The sequence below is a fragment of the Triticum dicoccoides genome, chromosome 1B (genome assembly GCF_002162155.2).
Source record: "Triticum dicoccoides isolate Atlit2015 ecotype Zavitan chromosome 1B, WEW_v2.0, whole genome shotgun sequence".
NCBI lineage: Eukaryota > Viridiplantae > Streptophyta > Magnoliopsida > Poales > Poaceae > Triticum > Triticum dicoccoides.
Window position 1 is genome coordinate 649,459,842 of NC_041381.1, and position 18,201 is coordinate 649,478,042.

General features: G+C 45.0%; 1 protein-coding gene and 2 long non-coding RNA genes across 6 annotated transcripts; 1 reads left to right on the forward strand and 2 right to left on the reverse strand.

The window, feature by feature from the left end:
* The first annotated feature begins 854 nt into the window (after positions 1-854).
* On the forward strand, positions 855-1,633 carry LOC119311036. Its single transcript, XR_005150863.1, has 3 exons — positions 855-987; positions 1,123-1,191; positions 1,276-1,633. It is a non-coding gene; the product is annotated as an uncharacterized LOC119311036 (long non-coding RNA).
* Positions 1,634-2,529: 896 nt separating this feature from the next.
* LOC119349378 lies at positions 2,530-6,398 on the reverse strand. 4 transcript variants are annotated; one of them, XR_005169390.1, is made up of 5 exons: positions 5,929-6,398; positions 5,665-5,809; positions 5,419-5,526; positions 3,498-5,226; positions 2,530-3,415 (listed from the first exon to the last, which is right to left on the reverse strand). It is a non-coding gene; the product is annotated as an uncharacterized LOC119349378 (long non-coding RNA). The 4 variants fall into 4 exon arrangements; XR_005169389.1 differs by having other exon boundaries at positions 3,498-3,669; positions 5,103-5,226; positions 5,419-5,809; XR_005169391.1 differs by having other exon boundaries at positions 3,498-3,669; positions 5,093-5,226; positions 5,419-5,809.
* A 4,860-nt stretch (positions 6,399-11,258) lies between these two features.
* On the reverse strand, positions 11,259-14,662 carry LOC119311042. Its single transcript, XM_037586665.1, has 7 exons — positions 14,555-14,662; positions 14,204-14,247; positions 13,570-13,696; positions 13,146-13,342; positions 12,424-12,739; positions 11,751-11,917; positions 11,259-11,647 (listed from the first exon to the last, which is right to left on the reverse strand). The coding sequence occupies exons 2-7, from the start codon at positions 14,223-14,225 to the stop codon at positions 11,499-11,501; spliced, it is 978 nt and encodes a 325-aa protein (XP_037442562.1). The 5' UTR covers positions 14,226-14,247; positions 14,555-14,662; the 3' UTR covers positions 11,259-11,498.
* Between the last annotated feature and the right edge of the window lie 3,539 nt (positions 14,663-18,201).

Below are 18,201 nucleotides of genomic sequence, written 5' to 3' on the forward strand. Positions count from 1 at the left end.
CCGCCGCCCCCTCCGCTCAAGGGCCCGATCAGTGCACACCATCACGGCGTCGCTCCCCTCCCCTCCGCCGGGGCCGCTTTGTTGTAAGACTTTGATTGAACAACTTGTGTTATTCTTTTGCCAAATATCGTATTATGAGATTTGGATTATGCAGATTTTTGTTTGGAGTGTGCATATCCTTGAGATAGTTCATACCATGGGAGTTCCAAACCCAACGGCGCGCCGAGGGAGAAACCGCGCGAGCGACGACGCGCGCCGCACCGGAACCGATCGGATCGCACGAGGCGGCCGAGTTCTGGTGGGATGGAGCCGGAGAGACCGGGAATCCAGGGGCAAAGCTACTCTTTTCCTTTTCAAAAACCTCGCCCTTCCCTTCCCCTCCCCTGGTTCATCTCCCCCTGTCCCCTTGCCGCGCCGCGCGACTCTCGTCAATCATCGATGGTTCTCATGGCGGCCGCCTCCGACGACCATCACCACCGCCGCCGCCATCGTGCGGCGAAACGCTCGCTGACTCCGCCCCAGCCCGAGTCCCCGTCCCCGGCCCCAGCCCCACTCGATTGCTTCTCCTTCACCTGGGGCGTGCGACGCCGCCTCCGCTGCTCCAAGGACGGCGCCCCCGTCACCGCCACCGCGTTGCCGTCTCCTCCCCAGCAGCCGGTCACCCCGTCGCCGGACAAGGAGAAGACGCCCCAGGGCGACGCCGCCGGCTCCTCCTCCCGGCCGCAGCGGTCCCGGTACCTCCGCCCGCTCCGCTACACCGCGACAAATCCCGCGTCCAGATCAACGGACGCCGGCGCGGGGCAGGCGCTCCACTCGCCCGCCTCCGCGCCTCCGGCGCCGCCGACGGAGCCGCAGCAGCCTAGGAAGAGGGGATTCGCCGTCGCCCTCACCAAACAGGAGATCGCCCGGGACTTCGCCGCCGTCCGCTGCAAGCGCCCGCCGCGCCGCGGCAAGAAGCGGTCCAAAGCCCAGCAGGCCAAGATCGACGTAAGCATCCGATCCCCAACTCACATGCGATTCCTTCCTTCCTCATGCAGGCGCTGTGCATTGATTAAGAGATCTATCTTGGGTCCGCCTCGGTGTTTGATTAAGAGATTCTCGCTCCTTGGATTGGAACTGCAGGCGCTGTGCCCGGGATTCTTCCTCTCGACGGTGGACCTGGACAACTACAAGATCGATGATAACAATAATGTAAGACGCCGACCCATCAGTTAGGCTGCTGTTTCCAACAAAGTTGGTTCTTTTTCTTCACGTGCGTTTGTTTTCCTCTTGCAGAGGTGATTCATGGCTGCCGTGATGAAGCTTCAGACGGGAGCAACTTCTCAATTGCTCCCTTATCTTTCTTCCTGTGATGGCTAACATGCCCTGATGCCCATTACTGAATGGTGTTGGTTCTTCTGAGGTAGAGGACAGCAAATTGGATCTAGTTAGGTTCCTTGAGTGGTTTTGTATACAGATTTCCCGTTTAGAAGAGCTGCCAGAACGATGGGAAAGTTTATGCTTCAGAGTGCTAGCTATGTCGGTTTGAAGTACTAGCAAAGGGGCCCGTGCGTTGCAACGGGAGAAATAAATCCTTGCTCGTCCTAGTCTATGATTCCACTTCTCTTGCTTGCCACCATTGTCGTCCGTGCGTTGCAACTGGTCAAAAAAAATAGCAAAATTTGCTTTGTGTGTGCGATTGCGCAACATTTCTTATGTTCAATTCTCTTTTTCGGAGTATGAAGCGTGGATTTAAAGAAGCCACCTTAACATCCTTCATCTGATTAAAGAGTAGTTGTGCATGGAATAATTTGTCAGTCGTTTTTTTACATTTCGAGAAAACATGAATATTTATTTATTTTAAAAGTAACATTTTTGAATTTTTTAATCATTTTTAAATGGGATTTTTTACAATTCACATTTGTTACACATTTAAAAATAATTTTGATTTATTTAATTTTTGAAAATGTTTTTAAATGCAACATTTTTTAAAAAATTGGTACAGTTTTAGGAAATATTGAATATAAAAATGATGAACATATTTAAAAATGTTCACATTTTTTGAAATAAAAGCCAATTTGATACAACCTTTCTCTTAAAAAAACACACGCTCGGTGTCTGCAGTAAAAAAAAGAATTGTCGGTGTTTGGACCATATAGTATAGAGTTGAGAAAGTCATAGTCATGTCCTTTGATGTCACCTCCTTCGACTTATCACTATCATCGGATAAAAAAAAGAATTGTTGGTGTTTGGACCATGTAGTATTGAGTTGAGAAAGTCAGTCATGTCCTTCTATGGCACCTCCTTCGACTTATCACTATCATCGGGTAAAAAAAAAGAATTGTTGGTGTTTGGACCATGTAGTATTGAGTTGAGAAAGTCAGTCATGTCCTTCTATGGCACCTCCTTCGACTTATCACTATCACCGGGTGGAAGAGAAGTGATGGATGTGTTCTGAGTGGTATATACAAACGGTGAAATTGTTGTATACAATTTAAAAGCTTAATAACTAAACCAAAATTTTATTTAGAATTTGCAGAAGATAATAAATGCAAAAGGATTTGAATAGTTTTAGAGATAGTGTTTTATTTTCATTATTTGGGCTTGGCCCAAACAAAACACTTCATGCACACAGAAGTACAATACACACGCTCTTTCCCTAAAAATCATGCAAGCACGAACTCATCTCCCTTCCCTTTCCCTATGATCAAGTATCCCTACTGCTCGAAGTGCGAAGCACTGCCACCGGCTGCTCATGTCTCCTCGTCGTTCTCGGGATACAAAGCACTTCATGTTGTGTTCTTCCACCATGGCCATCGGACTATATTTTTTAAAACCGAACGGGCAACTGAACCGTTGCGTCTGTCACCGGTTGGACCGCCGGTTCATCGATTTGTTCGTGACAAAAAAAACAAGTTATTAAAAATAACCTTAGATCAAATGAGTACACATAATATTGGATGTAATATAAACATAACCAGCCAGGTCACAGGGGCTGAGACATTTTAACTCACCTTCCCTTTAGTTGCCAATTTGAAGGGAGGGATCGAATTATGTTGTGTTTATGGCCAATTGAGCGGTCCATGAGCGATCAATTTAAAATACATAGTGATAACCTGGCTTCTAATGTAAATAATAATCCAATTCTTTTGCAATTGGATACCCAAATTTAGCATACTGCACATTCATCTCTCTGATCGTCAGTGTTTGATTATGCAAAAATAGGTTCAGCATGTAAAATCAAGGCAGCTTCTCTGCACACAATTTCTTGGGAAGAGACAACAAACCTTTGCATCATTCAAATGTCACAGGTGACTTGTTTTAGTTTGGGATCTTGAAAGAATCAAACCAACATACCTTTCCCGGCAACAGTCAGCAGTGGTAAGCATGTGCCGCTGGAGCCCGACCAACTTCCCTTGATCCCATTTATTGTCTCCTATCCACGGCGACAAAGTGAAAAAGGTTTCAGCGGACTTAGTCGGGCATCCACGATCAGGTTTTAGAGGGAGAAGACTCACCGCCTGCTGGCAAGGTCGGGACCGTGGTCGTCCGTCTCCGCTTTGCCGGCCGATAAGATCATTGATATTGGCCAGCCAGCTGAGTACTCATCACCTTGCTCTGCTGAATCACCTTGAGGCTATCGTTGGTGCTCCGTGAGGTCTGCGACCAGGCTCTAAAGTCCTTGATTTGCTGTTCGGTTCACCACAGTGACCAGCGAACAGTGTCAGGAGAAAAATGTCGCTTTACGATCAAGACGGTAGAATAAATCAAGATTATTTCCAAATAAAACGAACAAGAAACTTCATGCATCTACGTGAACAAAATTATAATCAGCAGGGAACATAATTATATTTGACAGAAGCCTCAAACTTGATTGAAATCACAACCGGTACAATTTTCTAAGTTTGGTCTTCACATTTATTCAAAAGAAGAAGAATAAATGTATACCATCATTTCAAATCCAAGACAATATTATCAAGGTTAAGAAAAATCGAATCACAACACAGTCCACTGCAATGAATTCTCAAAATATCTTGGAATTACTCTGCTTCGCGTTATTTAGTATGCTTGTTCTTCTTCCCATAGAGTGTCCGTTGATTCAGCTAGTTGGTGATTGTTTTTAGTCCATAGTAGAAAATTTGTTGCACATGCTGCATGCATGTAAAAAAACAATGCACGGTGCTGTTTTTTTGTCTGTGAATCGTGTGCACAGCCCACGACAACATAACTGAAGACATACTAAATGCTTTCTAGTTAACTCTTCAAATGACTAATCAATACAGTAAGTCCTCACTACATCTCTAGGTAGGAACCGAATATCCCGGTCTGTTTTCTCTACCAGTTCAGATCTCACAAAAGTAGGGAGTACGAAAAATATAGCAGAAGGGATAACCTGAAGTAGCTATTATGAACCAAGCATCATATATATCAGTTGCCCATTAATGGGTAGTTTGTGCAATGTGCACTATTTCTATTCAAGTAATAAAAGTGATGGAAGACCTCAAGTACGTTCAACCCAGATTACTTACACATGCAATGCACTTGCCATCAATCGGGCTTAAAATTTGTTCACAGGAGACGGAGATATCGGGTTAGAACTTCCCTTGTTTTTACATTGATTTTAGGGTGGATGCAGTAGTAGGGCTCTCTTGAATCTAGATGATGTGCAGGTTAGGTGTGGCTGTGAAGGAGATCTGTGAGTTCTTAATATAATCATGAAAAACAGGAAGCTCTTAATATAATCATGAAAAATAGGATGCTCTAGTTCACAAGAAACCAAATTGGCTCTTATAAGCCGATCGATCGGCACAATCAAAACAGCTGTTAAATTAACAACAAAATTGAAGGTCATGGCTTTGTTGGAGCAAATATCTAATCTCCACATCTTGAATATGTGGGAACCAGATTAGGATGACAATGTCCTACAAATTCTATACTTCATTTTTCTGTGATCTTCATTTTTCTGTGATCAATGCAAATGTCTTCTATGGGCTTCTGGCTACTTGTTGGCAGCAATAGTAGGTTGGTGAGCAACTGAGCCTGCTTCCTTGTTTAGATATTCAGACCAGCACATGGAAAGGCTGAACAAGTATACTTATATAATACTAACAACCTGTCAGTACCAGGGTAATATTTGTTGGTGAAGATGCCTGAAAACCAAAGTTGTGAGTCTAGCTTGTTTCCTCTTGCATCATCTATGTGGAGGTCATGGCTTTCCATACAGCGGAACAGGGCTAAACTCCACACCTTCAACCAACCAGAGAGAGCTAGTTAGGAAAGGTGGTTATAATGGCGTACTGGAAGCTCAACTCTTCTTTGTCTACACTAATGTACTATTTAACTACTTGGGCCCAGATGCATACAAAAATTGAAGATGAAAGGTTAGGTAGATGCAAATGAGGTTACAGTACATTAGGAAAATTCACTGCTACAACGGACCTGCTATTTTGAAACTTATGTTTGGGACTGTATATGCCAATATCTTCATATCATGTGCAGCAGCCTCTTCAAATTGCTAGTCTCGTTGACATGATTTGTGAAAGAGTCCTACAGGCACAAATTATTGATGCAGTAATAAGCTAATCAAGTTTTGTCCAGCCCGTGGCTGCGTCGACGTTGCCGCTGCTATTGCCAGCTTCCGAAGTATAGCAAAAGAATATGCGTCATGTAAGTTGCAACTCGCACAATCTCGTCGGGAGGCTTGGGAGCAGCATCGTGAACGACAGTGCGATGACAGTTTGCCTGATGGATAACCTCAGGGTGCAGCCAAGGTGCTTGTGACGCGCTCCATCTCCTACTCGTCAAAATCGCCGCGCTGCTCCTGCGCCGACTGAGCGGAGGCAGAGGGAGAGGAGGAACACGTCAACGAGCAGCAAGAAATTGTAATCGAAGCAGGCTGAATTGGCGGAGGGAGGCGGGCGGGTGCAGATCTCGCGCCCGGCGGCTCACCTTGTCATGCGCTGCCGCCGCCTCGTCGTCGTCGAGGAAGGCGAGCAGGGTGCCCGGGCTATCGGCCGCGGGCTTCTTGGCCGGCGGAGCCGCTAGGGCCTTCCTCGGCCGGCGCCGGCTCCACGAGGGGATCTCCGGCCGCGCCTGCTCCTACTGCTGGCCCGCACGATGGACGACAGGTCCGCGAGAATGGCTGCCACCTCCAGCTCATGCTCGCCGAACTCCTCCTCCCGCGTGGGTCCGCTCCCAGCCGACGCGGCCGCCTTGGATCTCACCGAGCGAGCGAGGGATTGGGTGGAGCTCTGCGGGCGATGGCGAGAGCAGGGGAGGAGGCGGAGGATTCGTTTGGTAGTTACATCGAATCGTTTTTTCTCATTTATTTTTGGACTGCGGGTTAATTTCAAAGAAACAGAGGGGCTTTTTCGCAAAAACGCCGACGACGTACGACCAGAAGCACTCCGTGCTTTATTAGTATAGGGATAGGGATAGGGATAGGGATAGGAATAGGGATAGGGATAGGGAAAGATAGTTCCTGCAGCTTGTAAGAAATGATAATATTCTTATATAATGGGAAGCAGCTATGTTTTGTACATTTGTTAAATTATCAAATAGCGTTGGACATGGCTAATTGGAAGTGAAAGTAATAGGTGCTTTATACTTGTGATATAATAATGCCTGACTAACCATGGCCTCTCTATTTTTCAGCAATAAGTGTAAATCAGGGAAGAATACAAGCAAATTATCAGACAAAGTTTGCATCTTGACTTATCTCCTTTCATGTGTAATGTTTCTGAAAGTTTTCTTTCACATTTATTGACCAATTTTCCTTATATTCTTCAGTTTTTCTGTTCACGTTTTCAAGCATTTTCTGATATATTGCTGCATGACATTCTTACCTTCAAAATGCTTATACTTGTAGATGTGGTGTTACATTTGTTGTTTCAGACATGCTCACCCGCCATCACCCTGTTTTACAGTAGTTGGTTCAGAAAAAAAAACTCGTGAGTATGACAAAGCATTCTGGTTATGAAGTGTTCTTGAGGATGTTTACATGTTTGTTGAGATTGTTCTCATTCAAACACTGATGGAAGATAGATACTCGTTAGCTCTTAGCGGCATAGCATGACTCTTTGGCAGGCATCTCCCTGGCCCAACTTAGCTCGAGACCAGGTTGTACCAATCTCCTGCTTATCTGTGTTATGTGTACAAAAGTATCTCCATAGTTATCCATTCATTTCCCTTTCCTTATTTCACTTTTCTTGTTCATGCTATCTTGCATTTTTCAATATATGAGGAAGCTGGTGCATGCGATTATTGCTTTGATTGTAACATTGTTATGCCAGAGTTTTCATAACGCTATTCTGTTTTGCAGAAGAGCTGCTATGTTCAGCAGTCATCACATTTTTGTAACAGTGTTTATTCGTTTGACTGAACCTATATTCATCGAGGTGAACACAAATTGATTCCTAGTGTTCAAGAGTACATCACCGCTTGTATTTTTTTTTCTATATGTGTTTGCACATTTACTCATTCAGCAATTCAACATGTTATCAAATCTGTTTCTGATAGGTAATTTGATGAGCTTTCTGTCGATAAGGTTTTTAATCATATTTTTTATGGACTGTGATGGGATAAGGTGAATGTTTTTTTTGGTTTTGAGAACCATATCCTGGTATTCTGACGATGTAGATGAGCCTGAGAATTTCCGTCTTGTACCTCTTGGTTTATAATCAGTGCGGGGTACTCATAATCGACCCTTTTATGAGAGATTGTTCCTATGATCGACCTGACGATAATGCTTCATGTTGCAAATGTTGAATTCTTGACCCCCATGTTGTGTTGTGGTTCCTGTGAGTTTATCCATCATGTTATGTTCTGTGCTGCAGTTCTCTTGAAATGCCATACTGAACCTGTTCAGTGTTCAAGAAGCAGCCTGAAAGCTGCTGCTGTGTCAACCTGTTGACAGCATTCATCAGGCCGTACATGGTTTGTCGCCCAACATGTCCTACTCCCAGGTCAATGCCATCTGAACTGGTTAACAGTTACTCCCTCCGTTCTAAAATAGATGACTCAACTTTGTACAAAGTTGAGTCATCTATTTTGGAACGGAGGGAGTAGTTGTGTGCTTCTGTTCAACGGTTGTGCGACTCCGACAGTGACCGCGGCTCAGTGAGGTGACCGAGCACCAGCTTGGGACAAATGAAATGTCGTGGACCTGGACCTGGCGCTTCATTGTACGACGCCATGTCAGATGAAACACCAGCTTTAATATTACTTGGGCAGGAGACATGTCATATATAAAACTGGACATGGCTAATAGGTGCTTCATACCTGTGATAGAATAATGGCCGACTAACCGTGGCCTCTCTATTATTCAGCAACAAGTGTAAATCAGGGACGAATCCATGCAAATTATCAGATAAAGTTTGCATCTTGTCCTAATCTCCTTTTATGTGTAATGTTTCTGAAAGTTCTCTTCTACAATATTCATCCATTTTCCTTGTCTTTCTTACTTTTCATGGTCACATTTTCAAGCATTGTTTTTTGATATATTAAGAACATTTGTTGCATGCCGTTCTCGCTTTCAGAATGCTTATGCTGGCAACTATGGTGTTACATTTGTTATTTCTCTGGTCTGCATTTATGCTTTACGAAGGAGGTGGCATGTTCAGTAGCCATCGCCCTGTTTAACAGTGTTTGGTTCAGACAAAAAGTTCTTGAGCATGACAAAGCATTGTGGTTATAAATTGTTGTTGAGGATGTTTACATGTTCCTTGAGGTTGCTGATGGAAGATGCATGGTTAGCTGCTCTGTTCCTGGACCGACTTACCTCTGCCCTGCTGGAGACCAGGTTGTATTATCTCCTGCTTCTTTGTGTATTATGTACATAAGTATGCCAATAATTATCCATGCCTTTCCTTTCTATTATTCCACTTTTCTTGCATTTTATTTGTATGCATAAGGAAGCTGGTGCATGCCATTCTTGCTTTCATGACAGTAATACTGATTACAGTGTGATGTTAGAGTTGTAATTTCTCTGATCCGCCATTCTGCTTTGCCGAGGAGCTGCAATATTCAGCAGCCATCCCATTTCTGACAGTGTTTATTTGTTAACTGAACTTATGCCCATTCTTTTGCTGGAGCTGAACAAAAAATGACTATTGGTGTTCAAGAGTACATTGCTGCTTCGTTTTTTTTCTCTATGTTTGCACATTTAGCGATTCGACATCTTATCAAATGCAATTCCAGAGTACATTGTCGGTTCAGATTATCACATTTGATTATAGGTCCTTTTAAAGATTGTTTCCATGATTGACCTGACGACAATGCTTCATATTGCAAATGATTGATTCCCATGTTGTGCTGTGGTTGCTGCGAGTATCATCAAGTTATGTTGCGGTGTTGCAATTGCGCTTGCTCAGAAATACCATACTGCACTTGTCCACGTCATTCAGAAGTCTTGTTTCCATAACGCTAATACTGATCACAGTGTGATGTTACAATTCTTATTTCTTTGATCTTCCATTCTGATTTGCAGAGGAGCTGCAATGTTAATCTGCCATCACACCTAATAGCAGTGTTTATTTGTTAACTGAACTTATGCCCATCGTTCTATTGGAGCTGAACACAAATTGATTATATTCTCCAGAACACGCAAAAGGCCTGAGTGTCATTATATTGAGTGAAAGGAGAGTTGTACACAAGAGGGAGAGTACACTGACAACACCAAAAACATCACCGCTTACATGCAAGCTCACATCCACTCGACGCCCTGCTCAACGTATCTCTCTGAAAACCCTGCCACTGCTTGCTTGCCTATCTAGCGAAAAGTCTGCACGAATCTTATATGCCACTTCTGAAGCCAAGCTCTATCATCTTTGATCCATTATTAGTCGCAGTTTGAATCGGAAAGTCATGTGCGCCGGTTGAAGCGATTTAGAAGTTACATAGTTGGACTGCTAATCGAAACTCATTTGGTGAACCTGTTGTAGGACAGCTGCTGCTGCTGCTGTCGAGGCCAGAGACGCGTCTGAAATTCCCAGGTAGGTCATCCACGACTCTACCAGGCTTACCTGTAGCTGTGGACTGAAAATCTAATGGACACGCATGGCACTATGCTGTGTTGAGCCATTGCACACCAAAGGATCACAGGGGAGAGGGTGCCACTCACTCAACAACAACAACAGTCACCAAATTATAATAGCCTCTGTTGTGTTACCTGAATGTTGTCACAGGACAGGAAGAAGTGCAATTTGACATTTCAAAAGAGGAAATAGACAGCACAACTGCAGCACCGTAACATAACTGATGAATGCTCAAGTAAACCACAGCACAATAAGGGCAACCAGTGACGTCTCATTTGCAACATGAAGACTTAAAAAAGGGTAAATAAATGTGGCAGTGATAAATCATGCCGATTATCATGTGAGGAATCAATATTAAATGGGTGTAAATAAATGTGATAGTGATACAGTGGTAAAAAGTGAAAAGAAACAAATTAGTCTTATTTGAATGGATCGCTCTCAAAGAGAAGAAAATGTGGCCGGACGGTTCGATGGAGGCTTGTTGTGGCCGGCCTATTGGGTCTCGGCGCTGGGACCGGCCAGGGGTGCTGAAGGCCGATCCTTTCCGCCTGTCTCTGCGGTTGGGGTAGCGGTGGGGCTCGGGGGACGTGGTGTCAAGGTCTTGGATTCCGGGGCGGCGGCCCTGGTGGTGGTGGCACAGTGCTCCTGGGCAGAGCTCGTGCCTCGGTGCTTCCCGGTTGGCACGGCCGTGTGGGCGGCATGGTAGCCGGGGTGTGGCGTTCGGTGGCGGTGAGGGTTGGCCGGGGTGAAAACCTACTCTATCTTCGGACGGACTGGCGACGGCGTAGATCGCTCCCTTCTTGAAGGTGTCGTCGCGGCTATCATTGCCTGTCGTGTTGCTCCAGGGGAAACTCTAATCCTTGGATCGGACGGTGGTGGCGTTCCGGTGTTGTATCCTTCTTGAAGGCACCGCCTTGGAGCCCACGGTTCGTCATATGCGGCTTCACTTCTTCGCGGTCGTGTTCACAGCTGAAGCCCCCGGCGGTTCTTGTAGTGCTAGGGAGTGTGTTGCTGCACTCAGCGCCTATGTATCCAGCCTTGGGTGTGTGTGTGCGTTTGTGTTAGGTGAGTGTGGTTGTATCAGGCACTGTTGGTCTATGCTTTATATATAAAGTGGGGCGAAAGCCTTTCTCGGTAAGAGAAGAAAACAATCAACGCCTTACAGTTTATATGAATTTGTAGCAAGTCCACTAACGTTTTTGGCCGACATTTGAAAATGCTTGAGACCCTGAAGATGGGATCATGGAACCAAATGCAAACGAAACTCATCAAACTGACATGATCGATGGAACATCATCCATACACAAATTGAGGTACTTGCAAATAATATATTAGAGACAATATACCTAGTAATCATTTCTCGACTTCTTGTGAACTAGTTCATCTTTAATACTCCTACTATATAAGAACTTTAAACAAATCAACACCACCATCAACTCCAGGATGAAGGCATATTAACTCTACATCAGGCCACGAGGTAAGCATCTAGCAATCACTGGATGACCCAAAGATAGTAAGATCAGCCTTGACGACACAGTTCGATTCTATAAGATAGCCTCTGGACAGATCCTGGAGTTCCTTGAGTGGCAAGAAGTCGGACCATGACCAGCCTTGACTAAAACGCACCAAGAGACCTGCCATCACCAGAAAAGTAAGATGAACTGTAATTATCAAGGGGTTACAGCTTACAAACAGTAATTCACACACTGTACTGGTAGTTGCTAAGGACAACTTAACCTGAAGTTCTTTCGTAGTATTTCCCATTCTTTTGGTCCAGGATGGACAGACTCATTTGAAACACCTTCCTGGACTCCATAAAGAGCTCATCCGAGGACTCCGGGTACAAACCCAAGGCGAGGCAATCAGTGCTGCTCTTGCCACCACGCGGATACATGCCCATGTACCTGTTGATAAGAATGGGAAGTGATACTTCATATACAATTGGGTACCCGCGGAAATTTATTTGAAGAATGTGGTTAGTTATGAAATCAGAAAGTTGTGGCTGAGCTTGGGTGTAGGCAGGTACACCGTATACCCATTAACTTTGAACACGACTTGGTGGCATTACAATTAGAGTCTTACAATTATACAAAAAAACTGAGCAAAACATGACTACAGTACAATTTAATAATAATGTTATTGTAAATATACTAGAAGAAGTAGAGTTATTTGGTTCCATGCTTAAAGATCAAACTAAAAATAGACCTTGCTGCCTTGCACAAAGACATGACCATCGGCTATCGGTAATGTCCATTGACACAAAGCACTAAAAAATGCTTCTGTCCACTGTGAAGTAACTACTAACAAGGTATGGTAAGCTAAAACATATGTATAAGCAACAATGTCGGATAACACATGCATAGTATTTATAGAGAGAGAATTTGTGATGCAACTGGTAACAGGTGAATACCATTTATGCCCGCAAACTTCAAATGTAGGAGAACGGACAAAGTGCTGAGAGTCCAATTCTAGGAAATTGTTCATGGTCCAAGTGTATGTCCCTTTGATGAATCCCTTCTTCTGGACAAAGAGGTTCTGAACTGTGGTAGCCTTTTTCTGAACCACGGCAGACTTCATTTCGGGAGAAGAGACGTCAATTTTTAATATCTCCACACCAAAGACACAACTATCATCAACCAGAAAAGCAGATGATTTCAGTAGCTCCTCAAGAGGAATCAAGCATTCCTTGTTCGAGTAGGTATTCTTGACATCGAAGTTGTAGCTAGCTGTGTTTAGGTAAAAGTTGAAAATTAGAGAAATAAACACTTGAAATATCCAAATTAACAAATAATCAACCTTTTCCCGCAAAAAATAATACAATCAACTGAGTTCAAAGTAGAGAAATCCATCTAAATAATGATTCTCAGAAAGCATGCATATGTACTCTAGAAGGTTGTCCCAATCAAAAAGAGTCTCAAGTGTGACACACAGTACAGAAGGTCGATGGATAAACTTAACAGCGAAGAAAATATGAAACGACTTGTTAATGGGCAAAGTAATTGATCATGTTACGACATTGATAGGTATTGATTTGTAATGATGGAATCTATAGCTCTAACTGGTGATGCAGTCGACTATGTACTCCCAGCTAAGATGATGGATGTACTTGAACAAACACATTCACGCGTCTACCTTTGCATCCACGATACATTCCTTTCGAATGGTTGAATATTGACAACTGAAACACTGCATGCACCGTGTGACCTGGCTCCAAGCCTCCCCGGAATATCATAAGAGAAAGAGCAACATATGGATTTCCTTTATCATCTTGTTTGCGATTTGGAGACACTTGAGCTTCTTGATTGTGCTTTGGAGTCACTTGCAGGCACCTGCGAAGGGAATTGAAGAAAAACGAAGTAAGCCTAGAAGTCATAACTGAATGAGTATAAGCCTAATTTCTTCACATGATGCATCCTCAAGGTTCATTGTCCGGCTGTTTTCATGGGTTCGCGTGATTGTGATTAATATTTCAACATGACTGAAACATGACCGTATGATATTTACACATCTATAATACGTTAATTTTGCAAAGTTCCTTTTGCGTTATGATGCGTACCACTTGTGCCCAAAGCAGTGAAAAAAAGAAGATATCGCCGAGGTAGCTTTCGTCTCAAGCAGCGCTGAGAAGTCATGCACCTTCCATTCTAAATCTGGAACATGGGTCTTTCCTAGACGCGCGGGAGCTGAAATTTGACAAGTGCATAAATCAAAATTATATAACAGAGAAAAAAAAGGATAGTAAATTTATGTGCAGGTTTGCAGTTCCAGTTAAACAAGTTGCAATATTCACCATGGTGAAAATAGAAGGGTGCAGAATAGTTCTCTATGTTCAGGTTATATGAATGAAAATCTTGCATACAGATACAGTACATGAGCTTTTCTCTTCTTTTTTGTTTGGTTTGAAGAGGCCACTTTTCTCATAAGTATAAACAAATAGTGAGAAAAGTGGCAGGAGTTCAGGTTATTGAACCTGCCCACCTACCCACCGGCGTTCGAGTCCTCCCCATGAGGAATCCACTAGGGTGCTATCCGAGTTTATTCACGGAGAGATCTCACTTCTACCTAAGAAAGTCAAGGGAGAGATCTCACCGTGTATTTATAAGGGATTAATTGTTGTGAATTTCTAGTCTGACTTTTCGTTTATAGCAGAAACGATCTGAGGTTCAATCACAAAGGGCGGGCGAACATACCTGTGCTTCCGGAGTTGCCCATAGCTCCGCTCCTCCCTCTTCCCCTGCAAGTGAAATTGATCATCGGGCCATAGTAAGGGCACAATGAAGAAGATATCTAATCTTGATAATCATGCCTCATAGCAATAGCATGATCACACAGTTACTAAGGCATACAAAAATTATCCATATTGCCGCAATGCAGAGGTACAAGATGAACCTGAAAATAAACTAAACCCGATTTCTTTCGAAGCACGAAGACGATCACCAAGAAAGTCAATACAGTACTTACTAAGTCGCACTGCCAAACCCTGAAAGCCGAAACCCTTCAACGTAAAAGGCGAAAGCAAAAGTGGGATAGAGGAGGAAGACCTGGCTTGACTTGGGCGCGGATTGCACAATGGCTTGGTTTCCTGGGACGGACGGCGTCTTGTTAGGGCTGCGTGCTCAGGGAGAGGGGGATGGGATTTATGGAGGCTGCCTGTGCTCCGTATTCTACAGTTTTGGATTCTAACCAACTCGGGATATATATATCACGACGTAGGAGTAGTTTCCGGTAACCAGACGATTCCGGGATTTAAAACCACTCTGGACACGGCAGTGCACAGACGAAATCTGGACAATGTCCATCTCAAACGCTGCTGATTTGTGAAAAGATTGCAACCTAACGGATGATTTCATCCATCGTCCTTAATCCTGATAGCACTGCTTTTTTAGTAGCAGGCCCACGGCGTCAGCGACTCAGCGTCCCGTTCCGCGGTTTGCGTAGGATTCCGCGTGAACCCTATATCTCCCTTATTGCGAGACCTATTAATTCTAGAAAAATGTTTGAAAACATTCGGATAATTATCTTACTTTTGTACAGTATAAGCCACGCCCGGCAACGTCCGATCCCACGCATATCGTGTGGCGTGGAACGCTTCTGTGTCTTCCCAGGCAAAGGTAGCCCACCTTCGTGAGCTCGTAACATGTACTAGCATGCAGCGTCCTGCGAATGTATTTTTTGACGATCCTTTTTACAGCTGTAATTTTTTTTTGTTGAGAATCTTTTTACAGCTGTACTTGACACGCAATGCTTTATTTAACACAGTATAATTGGAGTCGCTCACATACACGAGCATACACTCATTCACATGAACGCACGCATGCACACCCTCACTACTGGAATTTTCGTATACGCCGGGTGTCGGCGTCTTCGCCGAGAGCCAAAACACGGGCACTCGGCAAAGTAAAGAACGCCGAGAGACCCACTCGGCAAAGGAAATAAATCGGCAAATACATGATGCTGCGGACAGTATTGCTCGGCAAACAGAGTACACTCGGCAAAGGCACTATTTGCCGAGGGCCATCTAGTCACACTCGGCAAAGTATTGCCACGTGGCACATTCGGCGGCAACTAACGGCACGGTGACGGTTGTAACTCTTTGCGGATTTAGTCCCACCTCGCCTATCGACTAACAAAAATACCTGTTTAGATAGTTCAATAGTCCGCCTGTGGTATTCTAAGAATGGATGCCGACGTCTTTTCAAATTTATGATCCACACTGTTACCGAGAGGGGCTCTCGGTAAGGGAGAAGTTTCCGAGAGTGGCTCTCGGTAATATTAAGGCCACCATCAAAGTTTAGTCCCACCTGGCCTAGAGACAAGCAACAAAACCTGTTTATATAGTGGGATAGTCCAGATGCATTAAGCTTCGGTATTCATTACACTCTTGTTAAAGGAGATGGACTATCACTTTGAATGTTCACCTGTCTCGAGTATATAACATTCAAAGTGATAGGCCATCTTCTTAATGGTGGATGCCGACGTTTTTTAATTAACGGTGTCATCACAGGGCCCTGCAAGTCTATGAGCTAACATCTGGGTATCGAAAGAGAACTTGTCCGGTTTGTGTAGTAAGTGTTGGTCCTGTTTCTCCGTTGGCCTCAAAACTTCTCATGCTCTAAGAGGGGGCAACGCATAGCGCGTGCCACGGCCTCGCATGTTTCGGGCACACATGCAATATTCGACAAATTTAGTGCTCTGCTAGGGTTTCATCGCCGGGAATTGCATATCAGCAAGGCAGCACATGAAATCATGCCGGGTAGCGCCATGGGGAATCATTTGTGATGTCCTTGTGGCATGCCTAGGCCTTGCACACACGAGGGAGGGGCATGCCCTGCCACCGGGTTACCGAAAGTACCTCGCATTCCTGATCCAACCGTTGAAATCCTCGGAAAATTGTACGATGGTAGGATTGCTTGGGATCTGGCACGGTGTCATCACAGGGCCTCTGTAGGGTGTGGTAAAAGTTTGGACGCGTTTCGAGTAAGCCTCCCCTGAGGTTGCGTGTAAACCGCACCGCCTACGAGCTAACATCTGGGTAGCGAGAGGGAACTTGTCCGGTTTGTGCAGGAAGTGCTGGTCCTATTTCTTCGCTGGCCTCGAAACTTCTCATGCTCTAATAGGGGGAACCGCATGGCAGGTGCCACGGCCTCGCATTTTTCGAGCACACATGCAATATTCGACAAATTTAGTGCTCTGCTAGGGTTTCATCGCCGGGAATTGCATATCAGCAAGGCGACACATGAAATCATGCCGGGTAGCGCCATAGGGATCATTTGTGATGTCCTTGTGGCATGCCTAGGCCTTGCACACATGAGGGAGGGGCATGCCCTGCCATCGGGTTACCGGAAGTACCTCGGTGTCATTCCTGATCCAACCGTTGAAATCCTCAGAAAATCGTATGATGGTAGGATTGCTCGGGATCTAGCACGGTGTCATCACAGGGCCTCTGTAGGGTGTGGTAAAAGTTTGGACGCGTTTCGAGCAAGCCTCCCCTGAGGTCGCGTGTAAACCGCACCGCCTATGAGCTAACATCTGGGTATCGAGAGGGAACGTGTCCGGTTTGTGCAGGAAGTGCTGGTCATGTTTCTTCGCTGGCCTCGAAACTTCTCATTCTCTAAGAGCGGGAACCGCATGGCACGTGCCACGACCTCACATTTTTTGGGCATGCGTGCAATATTCGACAAATTTATTGCCCTACTAGGGTTTCATCGCTGGGAATTGCAGGTCAGCAAGGCGACACATGAAATCATTCTGGGTAGCGGCATGGGGAATCATTTGTGATATCCTTGTTGCATGCCTAGGCCTTGCACAGATGAGGGAGGGGCATGTCCTGCCACCGGGTTACCAAAATTACCTCGGTGTCATTCATGATGCAACCGTTGAAATCCTCGGAAAATCGTACGATGGTAGTATTGCTCGAGATCTGGCACGATGTCATCATATGGCCTCTGTAGGGTGTGGTAAAAGTTTGGACGCGTTTTGAGTAAGCCTCCCTTGAGGCCACGTGTAAACCGCACTGCCTACGAGCTAACATCTGGGTATCGAGAGAGAACGTGTCCGGTTTGTGTACGAAGTGCTGGTCCTGTTTCTCCATTGGCCTCGAAACTTCTTGTGCTCTAAGAGGGGGCAACCGCATGGCACGTGCCACGGCCTCACATTTTTCGACCTCACATTTTTTGGGCACGCGTGCAATATTCGACAAATTTATTGCTCTACTAGGGTTTCATCGCCGGGAATTGCAGATCAGCAAGGCGGCACATGAAATCATGCCAGGTAGCGGCATGGGGAATCATTTGTGATGTCCTTGTGGCATGTGTAGGAGGATGAGGGAGGAGTGTCATTTCCGATTGCTGCTCTCGGTATGTTTGCCATTTCCGAATGTGTTTTATCCTTTACCGAGCGTGATTCTCGGAAAAGGTGTAAAACCTAGATCTAGGTCCCGTACCTTTACCGAGAGGAGTGTCATTTCCGATTGCTGCTCTCGGTATGTTTGCCATTTCCGAATGTGTTTTATCCTTTACCGAGCGTAATTCTCGGAAAAGGTGTAAAACCTAGATCTAGGTCCCGTACCTTTACCGAGAGCCGCACCGACATACTCTCTCTTTCTCACCCCCCCTCCGTGGTCTCTTCTCTCTCTTTTCTCACCGACACCCCCACACCCCACCGGCGCCCCACTTCCTTCGGCCAGCGC